At 39.5% G+C, this 17,380-nt stretch overlaps 1 protein-coding gene across 1 annotated transcript in view; it reads right to left on the bottom strand.

The window, feature by feature from the left end:
* Window positions 1-12,487: 12,487 nt before the first annotated feature.
* The window catches only part of WDR36 (WD repeat domain 36), a 50,238-nt gene continuing 45,345 nt past the window's right edge, over window positions 12,488-17,380 (bottom strand). The window contains exons 22-23 of the mRNA XM_026649198.2: window positions 15,782-15,969; window positions 12,488-13,295 (exon numbers count right to left, since the gene is read on the bottom strand). Of these exons, the coding sequence (XP_026504983.1) occupies window positions 13,146-13,295; window positions 15,782-15,969 (338 nt within the window). The 3' untranslated portion in view covers window positions 12,488-13,145. The remainder of the gene's footprint in view (window positions 13,296-15,781; window positions 15,970-17,380) is intronic.

Here is a 17,380-nt window from a genome sequence, read left to right as displayed (position 1 = left end):
TACCCAATACAATTAGAGGTTAACTCAATCCTTCTTGAATTCCTATGCCACAGAAGTCTCCATGTTGACAACACAGCTGACCCCTCAGATGCACTTTTCCTCACTCTCATTTCTTCATTTGACCTACAGCCCTGATACAACTCTCCCACTCACTAAAAGGGCCATTCACTTGACTTGGTCTTTGCCAAGTATTGCTCTTCCTCTGATTCCTATGTTGCTGAGATCCCCCTCTTCTACCAACACCTGCTGACTTTCAACGTAGTCCACTAGCCACCCCACTCCCCCGACATGCCCTGTCATTCAGCCTGTGACATTCAGTCCATCAATGCTAATGACTTTTCAACTGCACTGAGCCCTGTCCTTCCCCTTCTTCCATTAGTATGTTGTGATTCTCCTCCATCCTTGACTCCTTTACTCCTCTCCCCCCATCACAAGGTCTGCCTGCCAAACCCATGTTCTGGCTTACACCCAACATCCACTTCTCCACCCTGCTCTTGCACTGTGGAGCAACTCTGATGCAAGTCCTGTGATCAGGCTGATTTCCTCCACTACAATTTGTTCGCTTTTCCTTCAATTCTGCCATCTTCCAAGCTAAACAATAACACTTCCCTAACTTAATTGAATCCCATGTCCTCAGTCCCAGCACCTTTGTCTCACTACTCAAACACTCCCCTCCTTCTGCCTCCACTTCTCTCTGCGCCTAGGATCTCGCTGATTTTTTCCAAGAGAAAATTGAGAAAATGTGACATGATCTTCCCCCTCCCCTTAGCTTGCCTTCTCGTTCCCCTTCCCCTCCTACAATGCTGATCTCCTTCTGTCACAGGTAAAGGTTTCTCAGTTGCTCTCCTCCTTTAACCCCTCCATTTGCCCCATGACTCCATCCCATCTCCTGTTCACCCTCATGCTCCCTTACTCTTCCCCTTAACCTCTCACTCTTTCCCCTCACAATACAAGCATTGTCTAGTCTCTTGTGTCTTAAAACAACCTTTGACCTCACTTGCCACTCCACCTACCGCCCCTTCTCCCTTTCATCTTTAAGCTCATTGAACATGCTGTTTACAATCACTGTCTGCAGTTCCTCTCCAATTCCATCCTGGATCCTTTCCAATATGGCTTCTGCCTCTCATGCTCCACTGAAACTACTTTTGCCAAAGTTTCTAATGACCTCTTCCTAGCTAAAGCTCAGAACCAGTACTCCATCCTCATCCTCCTTGACCTTGTCAGCCACTTTGGACTATGCTGTTTTCTTGAAATCTTGTTCTCTCTTGGCTTTCATGAATCTGTGCTCTTCTGATTTTCCTCCTGCCTCCCTATTCACTATTTCAGCATGTCCTTTGGAGGATCCTCCTCATCACCCTCTCCAACTTTCTGTGGGAGTTCCATAAGGCTCCATCTTTGTTCCTTTCTCTTTCCCTCTACACCTTAGTCTCATTCACAAACACAAAATCAATTACACTGACGACTCACAGATCTACCTCTACTGTAAATTTGTCTCCTGCTGTCCACACAAAAATTTCAGTTTGTCTCTCTGACATCCCTTTGCAGATATTTAGCCATCAGCTCAAACTCAACATGGTTAAAACAGAGCTCTTAGGCTTTTCCCACAAGCTCTCTGCTGCCGCCTTTCTCTGTCCACTATCCTGCCTTATTCAGCCCTATTACCCGGGCATCATTTTTGACATGGACTTGTCTCTCAATACAAAATTAATATAGCACACATTAAATCGATTAAAAGCTTTCTGACAGGCCTCAGAATGTACTTGTAAATGGGAAGTCATCATTTAGCAAGTGTGTTTCTGTGATACTTAACATTTTTAATCAATGACCTGGAAGGAAACAAAATCATTACTGATAGTTTACCCACCAATTTCTGTGTCATCTGCAATCAGCTGAACATGGTCTCCCAATGTGATGCTGTGGTCAAAAGGGCTAATGCAATCTGAAATTTCCTTTTTTATATATTTAAAGAAGTATGGAGTACTCTCAACTCAAATAAGTCCATGGGAATTCTAGTTGCTCAGCATCTTTGAAAATAAGGTCCCTTAAAAAAAATCTCTGCCAATAATAAAAGCCTTATTCTGTTTCAATGTACTTTGGTCTTATGATTACTGGTGCTTACATTTTTTATTTGTTTGGCATTTACCTGTGTCTGTCCATCTTGTTTTGATTAGGATAGCTTTCAGCTTTTTCCAAATAGACTCTCCCCCCCATCTTCTACACTCAAGCAATTTATGTTCAAAATGAACCATAAAATGAATGAATAAATGCTGCCAGACAGTAATTACCTTTGTTTTCTAGCATAGGACCATTTTGAACACTCACAAAAGCCACATCATATTGTAACGGGGGCCGCTCACCACTCTGGCACCTCCTGTTGGTTGTCTTGGGAATTAGCTCTGCAGGGTAGTGTGCCCTCTTCAGGTGGAGCCTCACCGCCATCACTCCTGCTCTAGGACCCACATCTCTCCAAGGACTACGGCATCAACTTCAGCAACACAGCCCTGGGGCCATGCCACACACTGTGCCCCCCACCCTTCTGGGGGACCTGCTGTTCAGCCACTTCCCTTAGTGGCTACTGCAGCGAATTGTCTGGCCACTTCCTCCTGGCCCCAGCCTGCAAACCCCAGCAGCCACCTAGGACTCTCTCTCACCCCCCCACCAGTTCCTGCTAGCAGCACTGCTCTGTCCAGGGTGCTGGCAGTTCTCTCAGCCCTCTAGAGACAGTCTTTCCTCCCTGGGCTCCCAGCAGAGAACCACCTTCCTCTGCCCTGCAGCTCCCTTTTTATATAGGCCTGCTTGACCCTGATAGGCTGCCTCTAGCACAGCCTCCCTAGGGCTGCTTTTTACCCCTTTTCTGCCACTGAGGGGCAGCTGCCCCATCACACATGCCATTTCCAATTGTTAGCACTCTTATTGCCATTTGTTGCCAAAAACACATCTTTCAGCGTGTGGGAATTTGGATGACTTGTGTTCTTGTAATTATACGGAGTTGACAGGGAGCACCATTATCTTTTGAATAATGCATCACATTGGTGCACATCTAAAGATGATTAATCAAATAATTAGCACAGCAACACCTCTATGATATATTTTTGTAATACATGATTAAAGCAACAGCTCATTCTGATAATATACCAAGATAAAAGCAAATGTCACTTGACATGTATTGTAAGTGAGTCAAAGACTACATAATGGTAAATTGGACAACTGACCTCTCTCACTCATATGGATTCACTGATTTTCATGCCCTTTGCCTCTGGACTGTAGGAACATAAACTAGCATGATTTGTCTTATGAAGACATTTTCTCTTATAGGTAGGAAGTTAGAAGTTGTTCAACCAACTACATTACAAACATTTGGACAGAATGTTGCAAAAATAACCAGAAAAAGTGATCTCATTTAGAATCCACCAGTTTGCAATACAACGTGGAAAGTTAGAATTCTGGTGGACTCATTTTCCTCTTGTTTGGGGGAGGGGTACACGGAACAGGATTTAACATGTTACTTTGGTCTCTAAAGAACTACCACTGTTGTGGTCCCAGTCCAACAAATGTTAATATATTTTTCAGTACAGATTTGGAAACTTTCCCCCCCGAAATTGAGTAAGTTTAGTGCTGCAAAAGGTGCTTGGGTAGAAAGCACAACAGAGTGAAGTCATTTATCCACAAAGCAGGCACTGCATGGGGATTGGCCATGCAAGCGTATTCCTGTGGCCTCATCACTTACCTAAAGGTGAGAGGGCAATTCAGTCTCCATGCATGTTCTATTCTTTCCATTTTTTGTAACTACCAATAAGTGTGCCAATTAAGAACAGCCATACTGGATCAGACCAATGGTCCAGCTATCCCACTATCCTGTCTTCCAACAGAGGCCAATGCCAGGTGCTTCAGAGGGAATCAACAGAACAGGCAATCATCAAATGACCCATACCCTGTCATCCACTCTCAGCTTCTGGCAATCAGAGGCTAGGGACAGCCTGAGCATGGGATTGCATCCCTGACCATCTTGGCTAATAGCCATTGATGGACCTATCCTCCATGAACGTATCTAATTCATTTTAGAACCCTGCTATAGTTTTGGTCTTTCCAACATCCCGTTGCAATGAGTTCCACAGGTTGACAGTGTGTTATGTGAAGAAGTACTTCCTTATGTTTGTTTTAAACCTGCTGCCTATTAATTTAATTGGGTGACCCCTAGTTCTTGTGTTATATGAAAGCATAAATAAAACTTCATTATTCACTTTCTCCACATCATTCATGATTTTATAGACCTCTATCAGATCCCCTCTTAGTGATCTTTTTTCCAAGATGAAAAGCCCCAGGCTTATTAATCTCTCCTCATTTGGAAGCTGTTACATACCCTTAATCATTCTTGTTACATTAGAATTGGAAAAGGCACAGAGAAGGGTATTTTTTTTTAGATGAGGCAAGCAGAACTGCATGCAGTATTTAGAGTTTGGGCATACCAGGAATTTGTATAGTGGTATTATATTTTCTGTCTTATCTCTCCCTTTCCTAATATTTTCCTAACACTTTACTAACATTGTTAGCTTTTTTTTGACTCCTCCTGCATACTAAGCAGGTGGTTTCAGAGAATTCTTCCCAATGACTTCAAGATCTTTCTTGAGTGGTAACAGCTAATTTAGATCCCATCATTTTGTATGTATAGTTGGGATTTTTCCAATGTGGAGTGTTTTGCATTTATCACCATAGAATTTCATGTGCCATTTTGGTGCCCAGTTACCCAGTTTTGAGAGATCCTTGGTAACTCTGCTTTGGACTTAATTACTCAAGATAGTTTTGTATCATCTGCAAATTTTGCCACCTCACTGTTTACCCCCCTTTTCCAAATCTGCGTTATAGGTGAAACCGCATTATATCGAACTTGCTTTGGCCTCAAGCATTTCCGTTAATAGTCAGCAAATCATTTTTGTTAGAACTAACACAGTGTATGCAGTAAATAAATCTGTTCTACAATGGTTAAATTGTATCTCCTTTCTTTAATTACAACAATTTTATAAGCTTACTTAAAAGATACAGTGTATTAACAACACAGGTACTAAACACTGCTAAATGCAACCACGTGGGCTAGGTTTCATCATACATCAATCATCTGGTCTGCGTGTAATGCTTAGGAAAATGCAAAATTCACATAAAATATCAGAACACACTTTTAATTCTTACAAGTTGTTGTAAAAAAGGGTTTTGGAATTTTAGCAAATAGGAGCATGGGGCACTTTGTTAAGTAATATGAGCTGTTAACTATTAAATAGTTTGAAAACATTTTGGAGATGGGAGTTTTTACTTATAGAAAAGGTTAAAATGAAGCTAAAAAAGGTAAAGTAATCTCGTTTTAGAGACATTGGTAAAATAGTGAATACTTTTTTTGGTGTACAAGATGCTTTCTTATTTAAGATGCACCCCTTAAAATTTTTTTTAATTTAAAAAAAACTTGTTATACTTTGTTGCTTCATGCTACTGTGAGCCGCCTTCTTCGCCAGGTCAATTATGGATTTTAACTGCAGTATTTGCAGTCTATCCACATCCTAGCTTTCTAGCCACTTAAGACCAATATCTAACCCTACAGCCGCATCAGCAGCTTTGTGGGGTGGCTCCGAGGGTTCTTCGTCACTATCCTCAGGGTTAGACACATTTTCTGAGGCACCAGGTGGTTGAGGGGCAACATTATGAATTATATCTACATCTGTAAGTCGTTCATAGGTTGGACACATAGCATCCACCTCCATCCACTCTTGAACATCAGCTATCCCACTTTGAGCCATAAGTTCCCTGTAGACTTGTTCTGCCTCAATGGCCTCCTAAAACCTTCCGTAATCTTCCGTAAAACCTTCAAAAGTTGTTCTCATCTTCGTCTTCTTCCTCATCTTGGTTGTCGTCGCTTTCAGTGACAGAAGCGCTTTTGAGACCACAATGCCAACATTTCTCTATCATTGACGGAATGACTTCTAGCCAGGCCGTCTCGCCTAAGTTAAATACATCCAGCAAATTCAATTTCTTGATTACATCCGTTATGCTACTGTTGTCCTCAACAATTTTCTTTACTAAGGCTTTACGATAGTTCATTTTACATATGACTATAATGCCTTGATCGAGGGGCTGTATTTTGGATGTTGTGTTCTTAGGAAGGTAGCTCACTTTTATCTTCCCGTCTTTGCTGGTTAAGGTCTCAACTGGGGGGTGGGCAGGACAGTTGTCAAGTAGGAGCAATGCTTTTGGCTCCAGGTTTCGTCTGCATAGGTGGCTCCAGACAGCTGGTGCAAAATATTTATTAAACCATTCCTCGAAAATATCTGATGTCATCCAGGCATTTTTTGAATGGGGATAAATGAATGAAAGCGAATCCAAGTTCTTATGGTGGAAAGCCTAGGTGACCTGGATTTGCCTATGCACAGAGGTTTAAGTTTATGTGAACCGGTTTTATTCACACAGAAAAGTATTGTCACTCTCTTTTATCACCTTAAAACCTTTGGCCTTTTGTTATTCGGCCCTAGAAGCAAGTGTTCTATCCGGCAGCATACGGTAACATAAGCCGGTTTCATCAACGTCATAGATTTGCTCTGGAGCATAGCCACCATCGATGATGATCTCTTGTAACTTTAGCGGGTATTCGTCACAAGCTTTTATATCTGTGGAGCGCGTCTCTCCTGAAATTGTGACTTGCCGAATGCCATGACATTTTTTAAAAACGATTAAGCCATCCACTGCTAGCTTTAAATTTGTTACCTTGATGTGCAGAAGCGTCCTCGCCTGAGCATCTAAAAATCAAGATCCTTCTTCAATTTCTCCGCTTGTTTCCTTATAATGTCACCGGAAATTGGCGTGCCGTCGGAGCGTTCTTGGGTAAACCACGTAAATACTGTTCTAGCTAGTTGGTTATCCTGGGCAGTGTTTAGGTGCTTCCTTTCCAGGCCTTCACTTTCATCCAGTTCAACTAGCATTGATCGTAATTTCTCATCTTTGATCCACCTTCTTAATGTTGATTCCCCCAGTCCTACTTCTTTTGAGACCTTTGCTTGGCTCATTCCTGATTTCAGTCTGTCCAAAGCTTCCAATTTTTCTTTGGCTGTCCATGCCTTTTGTTTCCGTGGCTGTGAACTACTTGCCATCACGTCAATGGTATTTTAATATTAATGCTAACAATTTTTTTAAATTGTTTAGAAAATGTCAGCGCAGAGTTACGTTTCCAAAATACAACTAGTAAGAGAACTTAAGCTTAGTCTATACGGCACACAATTTAGAAACGAGATTAAAATAGGCGGGAGAGATGAGAACGCCTAATGGGACCACGGGCAGGTAACATACGTTTACCCCTGCCTTCTCATTGTTGCACATTTGTTCCACCACTTTGATACATGCACATTTGTACAGACAATGTACTGTATGTATGTAATTTGATACAAGCCACATTTTAAGAGCCGAGGTGCCGACCACGGATGGTTTTGTAACAACTTTAAACTGGTAAGGCGACAGCAGGTTAGTCAACGACGAAGTTAGACTGAATTTCCTTTTTGATAAATTAGTCATGGTTATAAATACAAAGGCTGTTTTTATTATAATGGCCGTTGAAAATTAGCTACCACCTCGCACATGCTGTCCGCAAAACGGATTTGAACTGTCAACGTTATAACTTTAATTAAAACTTGCAGGCAAACTGGATCTAAATTCTGGAGCAAAGTCTCTGGGTTCTCTAGTACTGTGGCACAGGAGACTAAGATTTTAATGCAGCTGCTGCACAACTTTAAAAACAGCTTTTTTCCTAATGAATTAAATATTAAAATATGCACTATAATCAGGCCAGTAGCCTGATGTTTTAATATTAATGTCTTATGCTGTCTCCTTATGCATGTTGAAAAAAGTAAATGTGAATTGACAACTCAAATCTACAGCACAGAAATTGTCAGGATGGAAGCTGTTACACTGTGAAAGATGTCACAACTGACAATGATATGGGGAAGCTTGGGACAAATATATTAGCTGGATGTTTGTGCTAAACGATCAACAAAGAAAGACAGTATTGACTTTTAGATTGACTTCCTTAGATTTCAGGGTTAAAATTCCATACACTGAATGGGGCAGTTCACAACTCTGAACTCATTAGAGGCTATAAGTAGAATCAGGAAGACAACACTATCACATCTAGTTCACATTTTTAGGTTGCCTTCATACTCAGGAGGCTAGAGACTTTGTTTTCAAATGAGCGCTTAGATTCTGAAGTATAATTTTCCATCCAGGTGTATTTTGAAGTAAACTCCGCAGTTATGGAACCGTTGAGTACACCAGATCCTGACCAATCACATCAATTCTTTTCCAGAAGGACCAGACCCTCAACTACAGTATTCACTCTTTCCATCCAGCCTGAAAAATTGTGTTAGTAACTACATGAATCAACCAAAGTAGGCACCATATGTAGAAACAAGCAAGCACTGCCTCAAACAAATGCTTTAGTAAGCAGCACTTAAAAACAAAAACAAACCACACACCCAAAAGGCAGATTGGAAAAAGGCTGACTTTCATGCCTTTTTGGTAAAATATACTTTCAGTTTAAGTGAATTTAGCATCCAAATGCTAAAGCCCAAGGTCAAAGCAAAGCACAGTCAGAACCAGGGATCGGAGCCAAAAGTCAGAATCCCAAATGCCAGAGCCAAGTGTCGAGAGTTAGTGCCAGAGAACAGCCAAGGCTCAGCAGTTGGATTACCTGAAGTCAGAGAAGGCAAAAGCTGGGCTAGTTCCAAGACAGGAGCAAGGCTAGAACAAGGCTGGGCACAGGGCAGGGTCTAGGCTGGAGTAGCACAGGAACAGGGCTTGAAGCAAAACAAACGCAGGGAGGCAGAGAATCCATGGGCATGTGCATTGAGCAGTCACTGATCCTCTGCAGCTGCTGGGTTTAAGAGTAAGCCACCTGACTACCTTAGCCAATCAAGTGGTTCTGCTGTGGCTGAGATGCACTCATTGGCTGCCTGACAACTGGGCAGGTGCAACTGCAGGCCCAGGTAATTTAGACTACTAACACAGACGTGAAAATCTCCCAATCCTTTTGCTGCTGCTGTTTTGAGTCATCATCCACAAGCTAAATATGAGTCAACAGTGTGATGCTGTTGCAAAAAAAGCAAACATGATTCTGGGATGTATTAACAGGTGTGTTGTGAGGAAGACACGAGAAGTCATTCTTCCGTTCTACTCTGCTCTGGTTAGGCCTCAACTGGAGTATTGTGTCCAGTTCTGGGCACCGCATTTCAAGAAAGATGTGGAGAAATTGGAAAGGGTCCAGAGAAGAGCAACAAGAATGATTAAAGGTCTTGAGAACATGACCTATGAAGGAAGGCTGAAAGAATTGGGTTTGTCTAGTTTGGAAAAGAGAAGACTGAGAGGGGACATGATAGCAGTTTTCAGGTATCTAAAAGGGTGTCATAAGGAGGAGGGAGAAAACTTGTTCACCTTAGCCTCTAAGGATAGAACAAGAAGCAATGGGTTTAAACTGCAGCAAGGGAGGTCTAGGTTGGACATTAGGAAAAAGTTCCTAACTGTCAGGGTGGTTAAACACTGGAATAAATTGCCTAGGGAGATTGTGGAATCTCCATCTCTGGAGATATTTAAGAGTAGGTTAGATAAATGTCTATCAGGGATGGTCTAGACAGTATTTGGTCCTGCCATGCGGGCAGGGGACTGGACTCGATGACCTCTCGAGGTCCCTTCCAGTCCTAGAATCTATGAATCCACTCCCTCACTTTTTTTATTTATTTTAAGTATGTCTAAGTAAAATACAGGTTCACTATTGTACTTCTAGTTCAGCAGCTGTATTGCCATTGTTCTAATGATGTTCCACTGACACGTTCAGTTGCACATTGTAATATTATAGTTAGATGTACTGGTACTTTTGGCAGCAAGAAAATATTTTAAACCTTTTCTGCCATTGGTCTGGTCTTTCAGTTTTAAAACAGTTTTTATTTCTTTTCATTAACTTTTAGAGACAAAGCTCTTTCAAGTGGATTTCCCCTGGCAACTGTCATTTTAATGGCTTCCAAGGCAGACCAGGACTTGTTTCTCCAGGGAGATGGAATAGCAGCAAGTCTGAAGCCCTACCCACATAAAGGAATCATGGAAGCAATTGTGCAGGAGAATACGGCACTTCCAGGGTTGTTGTAGGATGGAAGGTCTCCTTCCAAAAAGGACAGACAGACAAACGGAAGATCAGCAGTTCATAGAGTTGAAATACTAATCAGGAAGGGGAAGGAGACTGAATGAGGAGCAATTGGGCCAAGCATACTTTTCTTCATTGCTATTTAAGGATTGTTTCAAATCAGATTCAGTTAGAAATGGATTGCACATACTACTGTTTCTATACCAAGCCCACAAATGTGTCCACAATTAAGTCTCCCCACGATGAGTAACAAGAAAGGCCTTTGGTTTCTAGTTTACATTTCTAGCTAACTTTGAAGTACTGAAATTTTTGCTAGATCATCATAGATTAAGTTCCCGCTACTATTATTTGACATATAACCGTACACTGCTGCAACATTACTAGGCTTAGATATGAGTTGAGTGACTTAACTGAATTGTGTTAAGTATGCAAAAGCCTAACTATGGAGTTTAATTGTAATTCTACTTAAAAATCTTTTCTGAAGTACAGCTTAAGTTCCTGCTGTATAATCATATATATATCAAGACATATCACACCAACTATTTCTAGACATTTCTAAGTAACCAAACACATATTTTAAGATGAAAAACAGAACTAGCATAACTAAAAACTGGGGCTAATCTTGCCACTTGCTGAACTCCTATTTGCCAACAACATTAAAGTGAGCTGAGGACGTTCATTTTATTTCAGGAGGTACTCCACACCTTGCAGGATTACTTACACCAAGACCCCATGTCTATATCAGAATATATGGCCAGATTTCAATTATAAATAGGAAATTTAAAAGAATACTTGAAAAAAAATCAGTTCCTCTTTCAGGCAAGATTTTATGTTTCTCTAACAGTTGGGCAGAACAAAATGCAGTTCACGGAATTCAGCTCCTGTGCTGCTTTTCACATTCAGAGTTCTTTACCTGTCACACAGGAAATTCCAAAATCTGGTTGTGGCCCATAAAAAGCTTTTCTGTTCACCATGGGTTTTTAGTAAAAGTTGGCAATTACTGTTACACATGTACATTTTAAGTGAAATTCACCCAGATACCAGTGCAGAGGTCAATTCTTTTTTTAAAATCCCAAATAAGAGCAGCCATATTCCTTCAAATATCCCCTGACAGCCAATTTATTTTGTAGAGGTCATACCTTCTGAAGTATGAACACTACACCCTCTCCTGGCTGAAGGAAGGGATGCTTTGACATTTGGCAGCATTTCAGGTCACTGCCTCCAGTATGATAAGAACACAGAGGAGAAAAATATCAGTTGAATTTTGTAAAATATTTACACTTGTTTTTCTTGTTTTTTTTCCCCAACTCGTTTTTGCAAACTTGCTATAGCAATATATATTTACACACACACACACACACACACACGCTTCTCTCCCGCTCTCCCCAACCCTGAAAATTTAATGCAGAGCTTGCATCAGGTAGTATAGCGCACTTTGATAAATAAGCATGAGTTGCTCTAGAACAGATTACTTAAAAAGAAAACAATGAAACTGAGGTCTGTGATATAGTGGAATGAAAAGTTATGCATATATGGCAATTAACTAGTTTACTTCTGTTTCATTCTTATGGTGTCATATGGTATATACACAAGATTAGAATTTTGGCACAGAAATTTTGTGTAAATTTCACCGCAGAGATGTGAGGAAAAATTTCATGGTAAGGCCAGGGGGTACTGAAAGGTGAGGCCTGGGACTGGGGGGGTGTTGGAGAGTGAACTCACACTAACCTGAAAGCAGTGGCTACTGTCCTGCAGGGCTGGCCCCAGCTCCGGGCATTGTGACCTGGTGCATGGGATCGCAACTCCACTCAGGTTTGGCTCATCTGTCCCTCCACAGATGGAGATAGAGGGATGGATGGGCCAAATCTGAGTGGTGCTACACCCTGGCGCACAGGTCGCACCACCACTCTGTTTCATGGACTGTATTCAAATTCACAATTTCTGTGACCACCATGACCAAATCATAGCCTTAAGTGGGCACCAGCCCCTTCTAATCAGAATTTTTTCTAAACTACATATACACACCAACTACTCACTGAGACAATGTTTCTATCTGTAGTGCAGGAAACAGAATGAACTAACTAACTTGTCCAACAGCAAAGCATTCTTGGGCTTCTAGAAGTATTCTGAACCAGCAGCACTTGAAAGAGACCCTTTTAAAATTCAAGATTCTCTTTGAAAGAAAAAACAAGATATCTTTTTTACTGAGAGTAATATTCATTTGCATAGTTAACATTCAGTGCTGCTAACAATGAACATCAATCTGAATGCTTTTATCCCCCATTATCACTAATGGAGTCTCACAAAATTTCAAGATAATAAACTGGATACATGTAAAAAAATTTATCATTTGCATTCTGTTTGATATTACAGCTGGCAATCTTTGCTTGAGTAAAAAGGATTTGAATAAAAAGAACACAATTTATAAGAGTGTGAAAACAAACTAGTTTCTTCAAATTGGATTTAGCAAGCACTTAGTCATGACAATGACAATTTGGCTTCAAGGAGATGTGCAGTTTCTGTATCACTGTTTTACCTCACAGTTAATATTTGTTAAAGCAATGGCTTTTTTTAAGCTACAGCATAAGTCTAACAAACACAAAGTATTTTCTATACACAGAGACTGGCAGGTTTATTGCTCTCTCTCTCATAATTTGTTGCCCCATTATATGTTTTTGGTCACGATAATATAGATTTGCTATGCTATATTTGTTCTTAATGTTTATTCATCTTTAAAAATAATTTACATTGCCTCCAGTAGTCATTTAGTGGGGCACTTTACATTTTAAAATTTTGTAAGTTCAAATTTTGACAATGAATTTAAATGAGCTAAATAAAAGTTAAATATTTAATTCTGTATTATTTAACAAAGACATACAAAAGCTGTATTGTTGGAATCAGAAACTTATCTGCAATGTTAAAAGTACCATCAATCTGAGAGGATTTTTATCCAACATTAGTATTCTTAAATAGGAACAAAGGCACATTATAACAAAGCACTTTTCATATAATTTAACACACACAGACTTTGATTGAAGAGAGTCTGTAAATGGATCCAGGTTTCCTCTAGTTGGGTTGACACTTTGGCTATTTCTTCCAGCAAGACTGGCTCTGAGGAAAGGATTTTAAGGTGCAACTGAAATGAAGACAAGTAGTCAATTATTTAAATTCAAATGATCACACTTTTGGGGGGGGGGGGGAAGGGAGGGATCAACTTTTCTATTCAACCCACATCTTCCTTTGAGTGATGCCCCAAGTAAAGCAAGTAATGTTATTTAATAAAGACAGCATTAAATTGAATTTATTTTGTCAGACCCCTTTTACCATCAGTTATTCTACTACTACTATATATGTATTAGCTAGGAGAAGGCAGCAAATTTTCTCAGACACAATGCCAAACCAGATATATGAATGAAAAGATATGCTCATTGCACACTCCCATCTTTTTCCCAGGGAGTAATTCTGCTCTTCCTCAACATCCTGCATCACAGCCAGTCTCCCTCTGGCACAGACAGGCTGGATGCAGCATTCTGAAGGCAATCAGCATTGCTTATTCAAATGACCCTTTACTGACTAATGCAAGAAGAATGATGCCAGGCACGCTCCTGTTATCTAGGGGTGGAGCATAGTGACTTCACACAGTTAGCACATGCTGACCTGGAGCAAGGGACAGAGCTCAGAAACAAACTTTAATCCCATGCAGAGTAGCATACTGCACCACTACTACACTGTAGCCCATGCAGTAGTCATAGTTATATAGTAAGTAAACAATAAAGGAGTAAGGAATGGATAGCAGAAACACAAGAGACTGATTGGCCTAGCCCTATAAGGGTCGCTTAAGCAGTTAGCATAAATATAAGGCCTTATAGCCTGAGGAGTAGTAGTTGCTCAATAAGTTAGCATATATAAGTAAACTAACAGTGACCTTACATCACAAGATGGCACAAGGCTTTGATTATTGTTTTGTAATAATCACAAATGTTGCAAACTACTGAAGATGCAAGTTTACACCAGCTGGGGATATTTTTATTTAGGGACATCAACAGATATCTGACCACAAGAAGAGCATATATGTCAATTCGTTTACCATGGAAATAAACTTTAGGTAAAAGAATTAATAACCTATGGGAGAATGGCACCACAGTATTAGTAGGGCAAGGAATTACAAATGAGGAAGAGGGGCTGAAATCCCTATTGAATATGCATTAGGGATAGTGGTGTCAGTATAACATTAGAAAAGCTATATCCCAGCCTATATGCCTGGGGTGATATGCCAGGATGACCACCACTGATGATAGTTGTCATCTTCCTGCTCACCATGATCACCAACACTTCAGATTGTTTTGCAAAAGATGGTATAAGTATATGGATGCTTAGCTCATTCTGTGTTGTCTTTGCCATGCTGGGTTACAGTGTTTGTGACTTTGCTAACTATTATAAATACAGTGTGATTTCCTAAGTCTGAGTGTTGCAACTATACACATTGGGGCTCCCAACTGAACAGTAATTCTGCTAATATGGGGCCTGATCTTGGGATAAGAACCTACCAAATTTCAAAGTGCTAACTGGAGAAACTAAATCAATAATGTAATCAATATACAATCAACACACCATGCAACAGTACCACTGGGCCAGCTGTTCACTTTTCTTTATACAGTTAAATTTATCAGTCACACTGAGCTTGGAATTTCTGTTCTGCCTAAATTCTACAATATATTAGTGCTCAAGTATCACAGAAATACAAATCCCCCCCCGACTCTAAATAAAGTATATGTTTATATTTCTCTAGCCTAACTAATTTTAAATAGCTCCCTCTCCCTTAAATTTTAATCTCTAAAAGATTATTAAACTGCCTCGATTAAATGGACACTCTCACAGGTGTGTGAATCTAAAGAGAACATTTTAAAAAGTTGTAACTGTAATTCCTTTCCTACACTATAGTACAAAAAAACAGTCTCTCAACTAGCAGAATCTACACATTCTATCATTAGATAACTTTAAGAACCATTTTACTAAAAAGTCACTTCTGTTTAAAAGAGTGCCTGTTGCCATGATAAAAAGTATGACAACTTGGTAATCTTCACAACTCCTGGAGTACATTCAATGTTAGCCCACTGGTGCTTAAATCATAGTTTCTCAAAATCAGCAGGCTAAGATGCAAGCTGAAAACTACAACTCCCAGGGTGAAAAGAACAAATGCAATCAAATGTTTATCCTCACAAAAATATAGGTAACAGTTATTTAACTACATTTTAAGTAACTTGGTTAAGAGAAGCACCAAGTCATATTCAAATGGCAAATTGGAAAAAAACCAAAATAATCATAAGCAATGAATCGTGTTCAAATGATTTTTTTAAAAACTGCTAGTATTGTCTTTGCTACCATCTCTACTTTTTCATGTAAGTTAAGACTACGGTCATGTTAGGGTTATCATATTAGTCAATAGATACAGTAAATCATTTTGGTAAACCAGAATCCATCACCATAAAAGATGATAAATTCTTCAAAGCAGGTCTGTTTTTTGTTGGGCAGATTTTATCTATTTTACAGAGCCATGTACCATTATGGTATAATAAGAAGCAGCAGCAGTAACAAAAATTGTATAAAAACATATACAGTTACCTTTAAAAACAATGCAAGATATGCCTGGGCCAGCTCAAAGTCACACTTTGTGTTCAACATTGTCCCAATCAGTCTCAAAAAGCTTTTCATCACCTCTACAGCGCCACCAGCATCTGGAGCCAAGCCTCTTAGCTCTGTCTCAATACGAGATGGTCCCATTTCCTTTAGAATATTAAGTGGAGATTTATCTGTGTTAAAGCATTAAAAAAGAAACAGTTAAACATTTGCAATGAAGTGACATAGAAATGCTCAATACGAAAAAAAATATTTCAAAATCTTTGAACAGCTATTTGGTGGCATTCTGGATGAGTCTCTTAGTTTGTTGGGGGTTTTTCTTTTTGGTTTCTTCAGAATGCCATCTCTGTCTGCAATTACTATTCTAATCACATATTGAGAGGAAGTAGTATCTGAATCTCATCACCAGTAGTATGGATTTGGCTCGCCTTAAGGACTACCTATAGTATCTTCATGAACATTTTTTATGCCTTCTGACTTTGGTGCCTTCGAAGTGTTGTACAGCTTATCATTAACAACTTAGTTTTACCATTAACCACCAGCTTATCATTAACCATTAATTAACCATTAATTCTTGGCATAAGAAAAAGTGCAAACTGCCACTTTCAAGCTGTTAATTCAATATATACCAAGACATGTGAGTTGAATAGCACTTTGGTTGAGATAAGCCTTTATTTAAGTAAGTAAAACATGCAATTATTTATTTAATCAAAGTTATATAATGCTTTTTCAACAGTTATTACTTTTGCTAGTGATTAATTTCCCCCAGTGTGGTGACAGAAAGATGGCCACTTTGTAATTTTAAGTGTTCTTTTCTCTTCATTACTCTTCTTACCCACTATTTCCAAATACTATAATCCTACCTGATTTTTGCTACCTCTAGTTATGCTTCTTTTGAAACTCAGAAGTAAAAGCTGATGACAAGATCAACTTCTAATGCAACTGTTCATAAACTAGTGATCTTAAATACTCTTTGTATTCTATTAGAGTTTGAGTTTCTGAAGTTACCAAGAAGAGACTACAACTCGTGGGGAGGGATAGCTCAGTGGTTTGAGCATTGGCCTGCTAAACCCAGGGTTGTGAGTTCAATCCTTGAGGGGGCCACTTAGGGATCTGGGGCAAAATCAGTACTTGGTCCTGCTAGTGGAGGCTGGACTCAACCTTTCAAGGTCCCTTCTAGTTCTAGGAGATAGAATATCTCCATTAATTTATATTTATTTATTTATTTTATTTCATTATATTGTTTGTCAAAACACTTTACAATCTAGAGCGTTATAGTAGCTACATACAAGGCAAGAACCACAAAGCTAATTTTTATTTGTGAAAAAGTCACATTAATATAGTGCTGGTAAAATGCAGCATCTAATTTCCAGAGATATTCTTAAACAAAAAAAGCATACAAATATACAACATATTTACAGAGTTAATATTCAGAGAATAAGTGTAAAGACTTTTTGAACAATTACAAGTATCTATACAGCAGCTTTGAAAAGATCCAATATAGTGCTGTGTACTGAGATACTAAATGCACTGCATGAAGATGTATATCAGTTTGTAACAGCTGATTATAGCAGTTCTTGTATA

The sequence above is a fragment of the Terrapene carolina genome, unplaced genomic scaffold (genome assembly GCF_002925995.2).
Source record: "Terrapene carolina triunguis isolate 2854851 unplaced genomic scaffold, T_m_triunguis-2.0 Scaffold69, whole genome shotgun sequence".
Taxonomy (NCBI): domain Eukaryota; kingdom Metazoa; phylum Chordata; order Testudines; family Emydidae; genus Terrapene; species Terrapene triunguis.
This window is presented reverse-complemented; position numbering and strand designations above follow the sequence as displayed.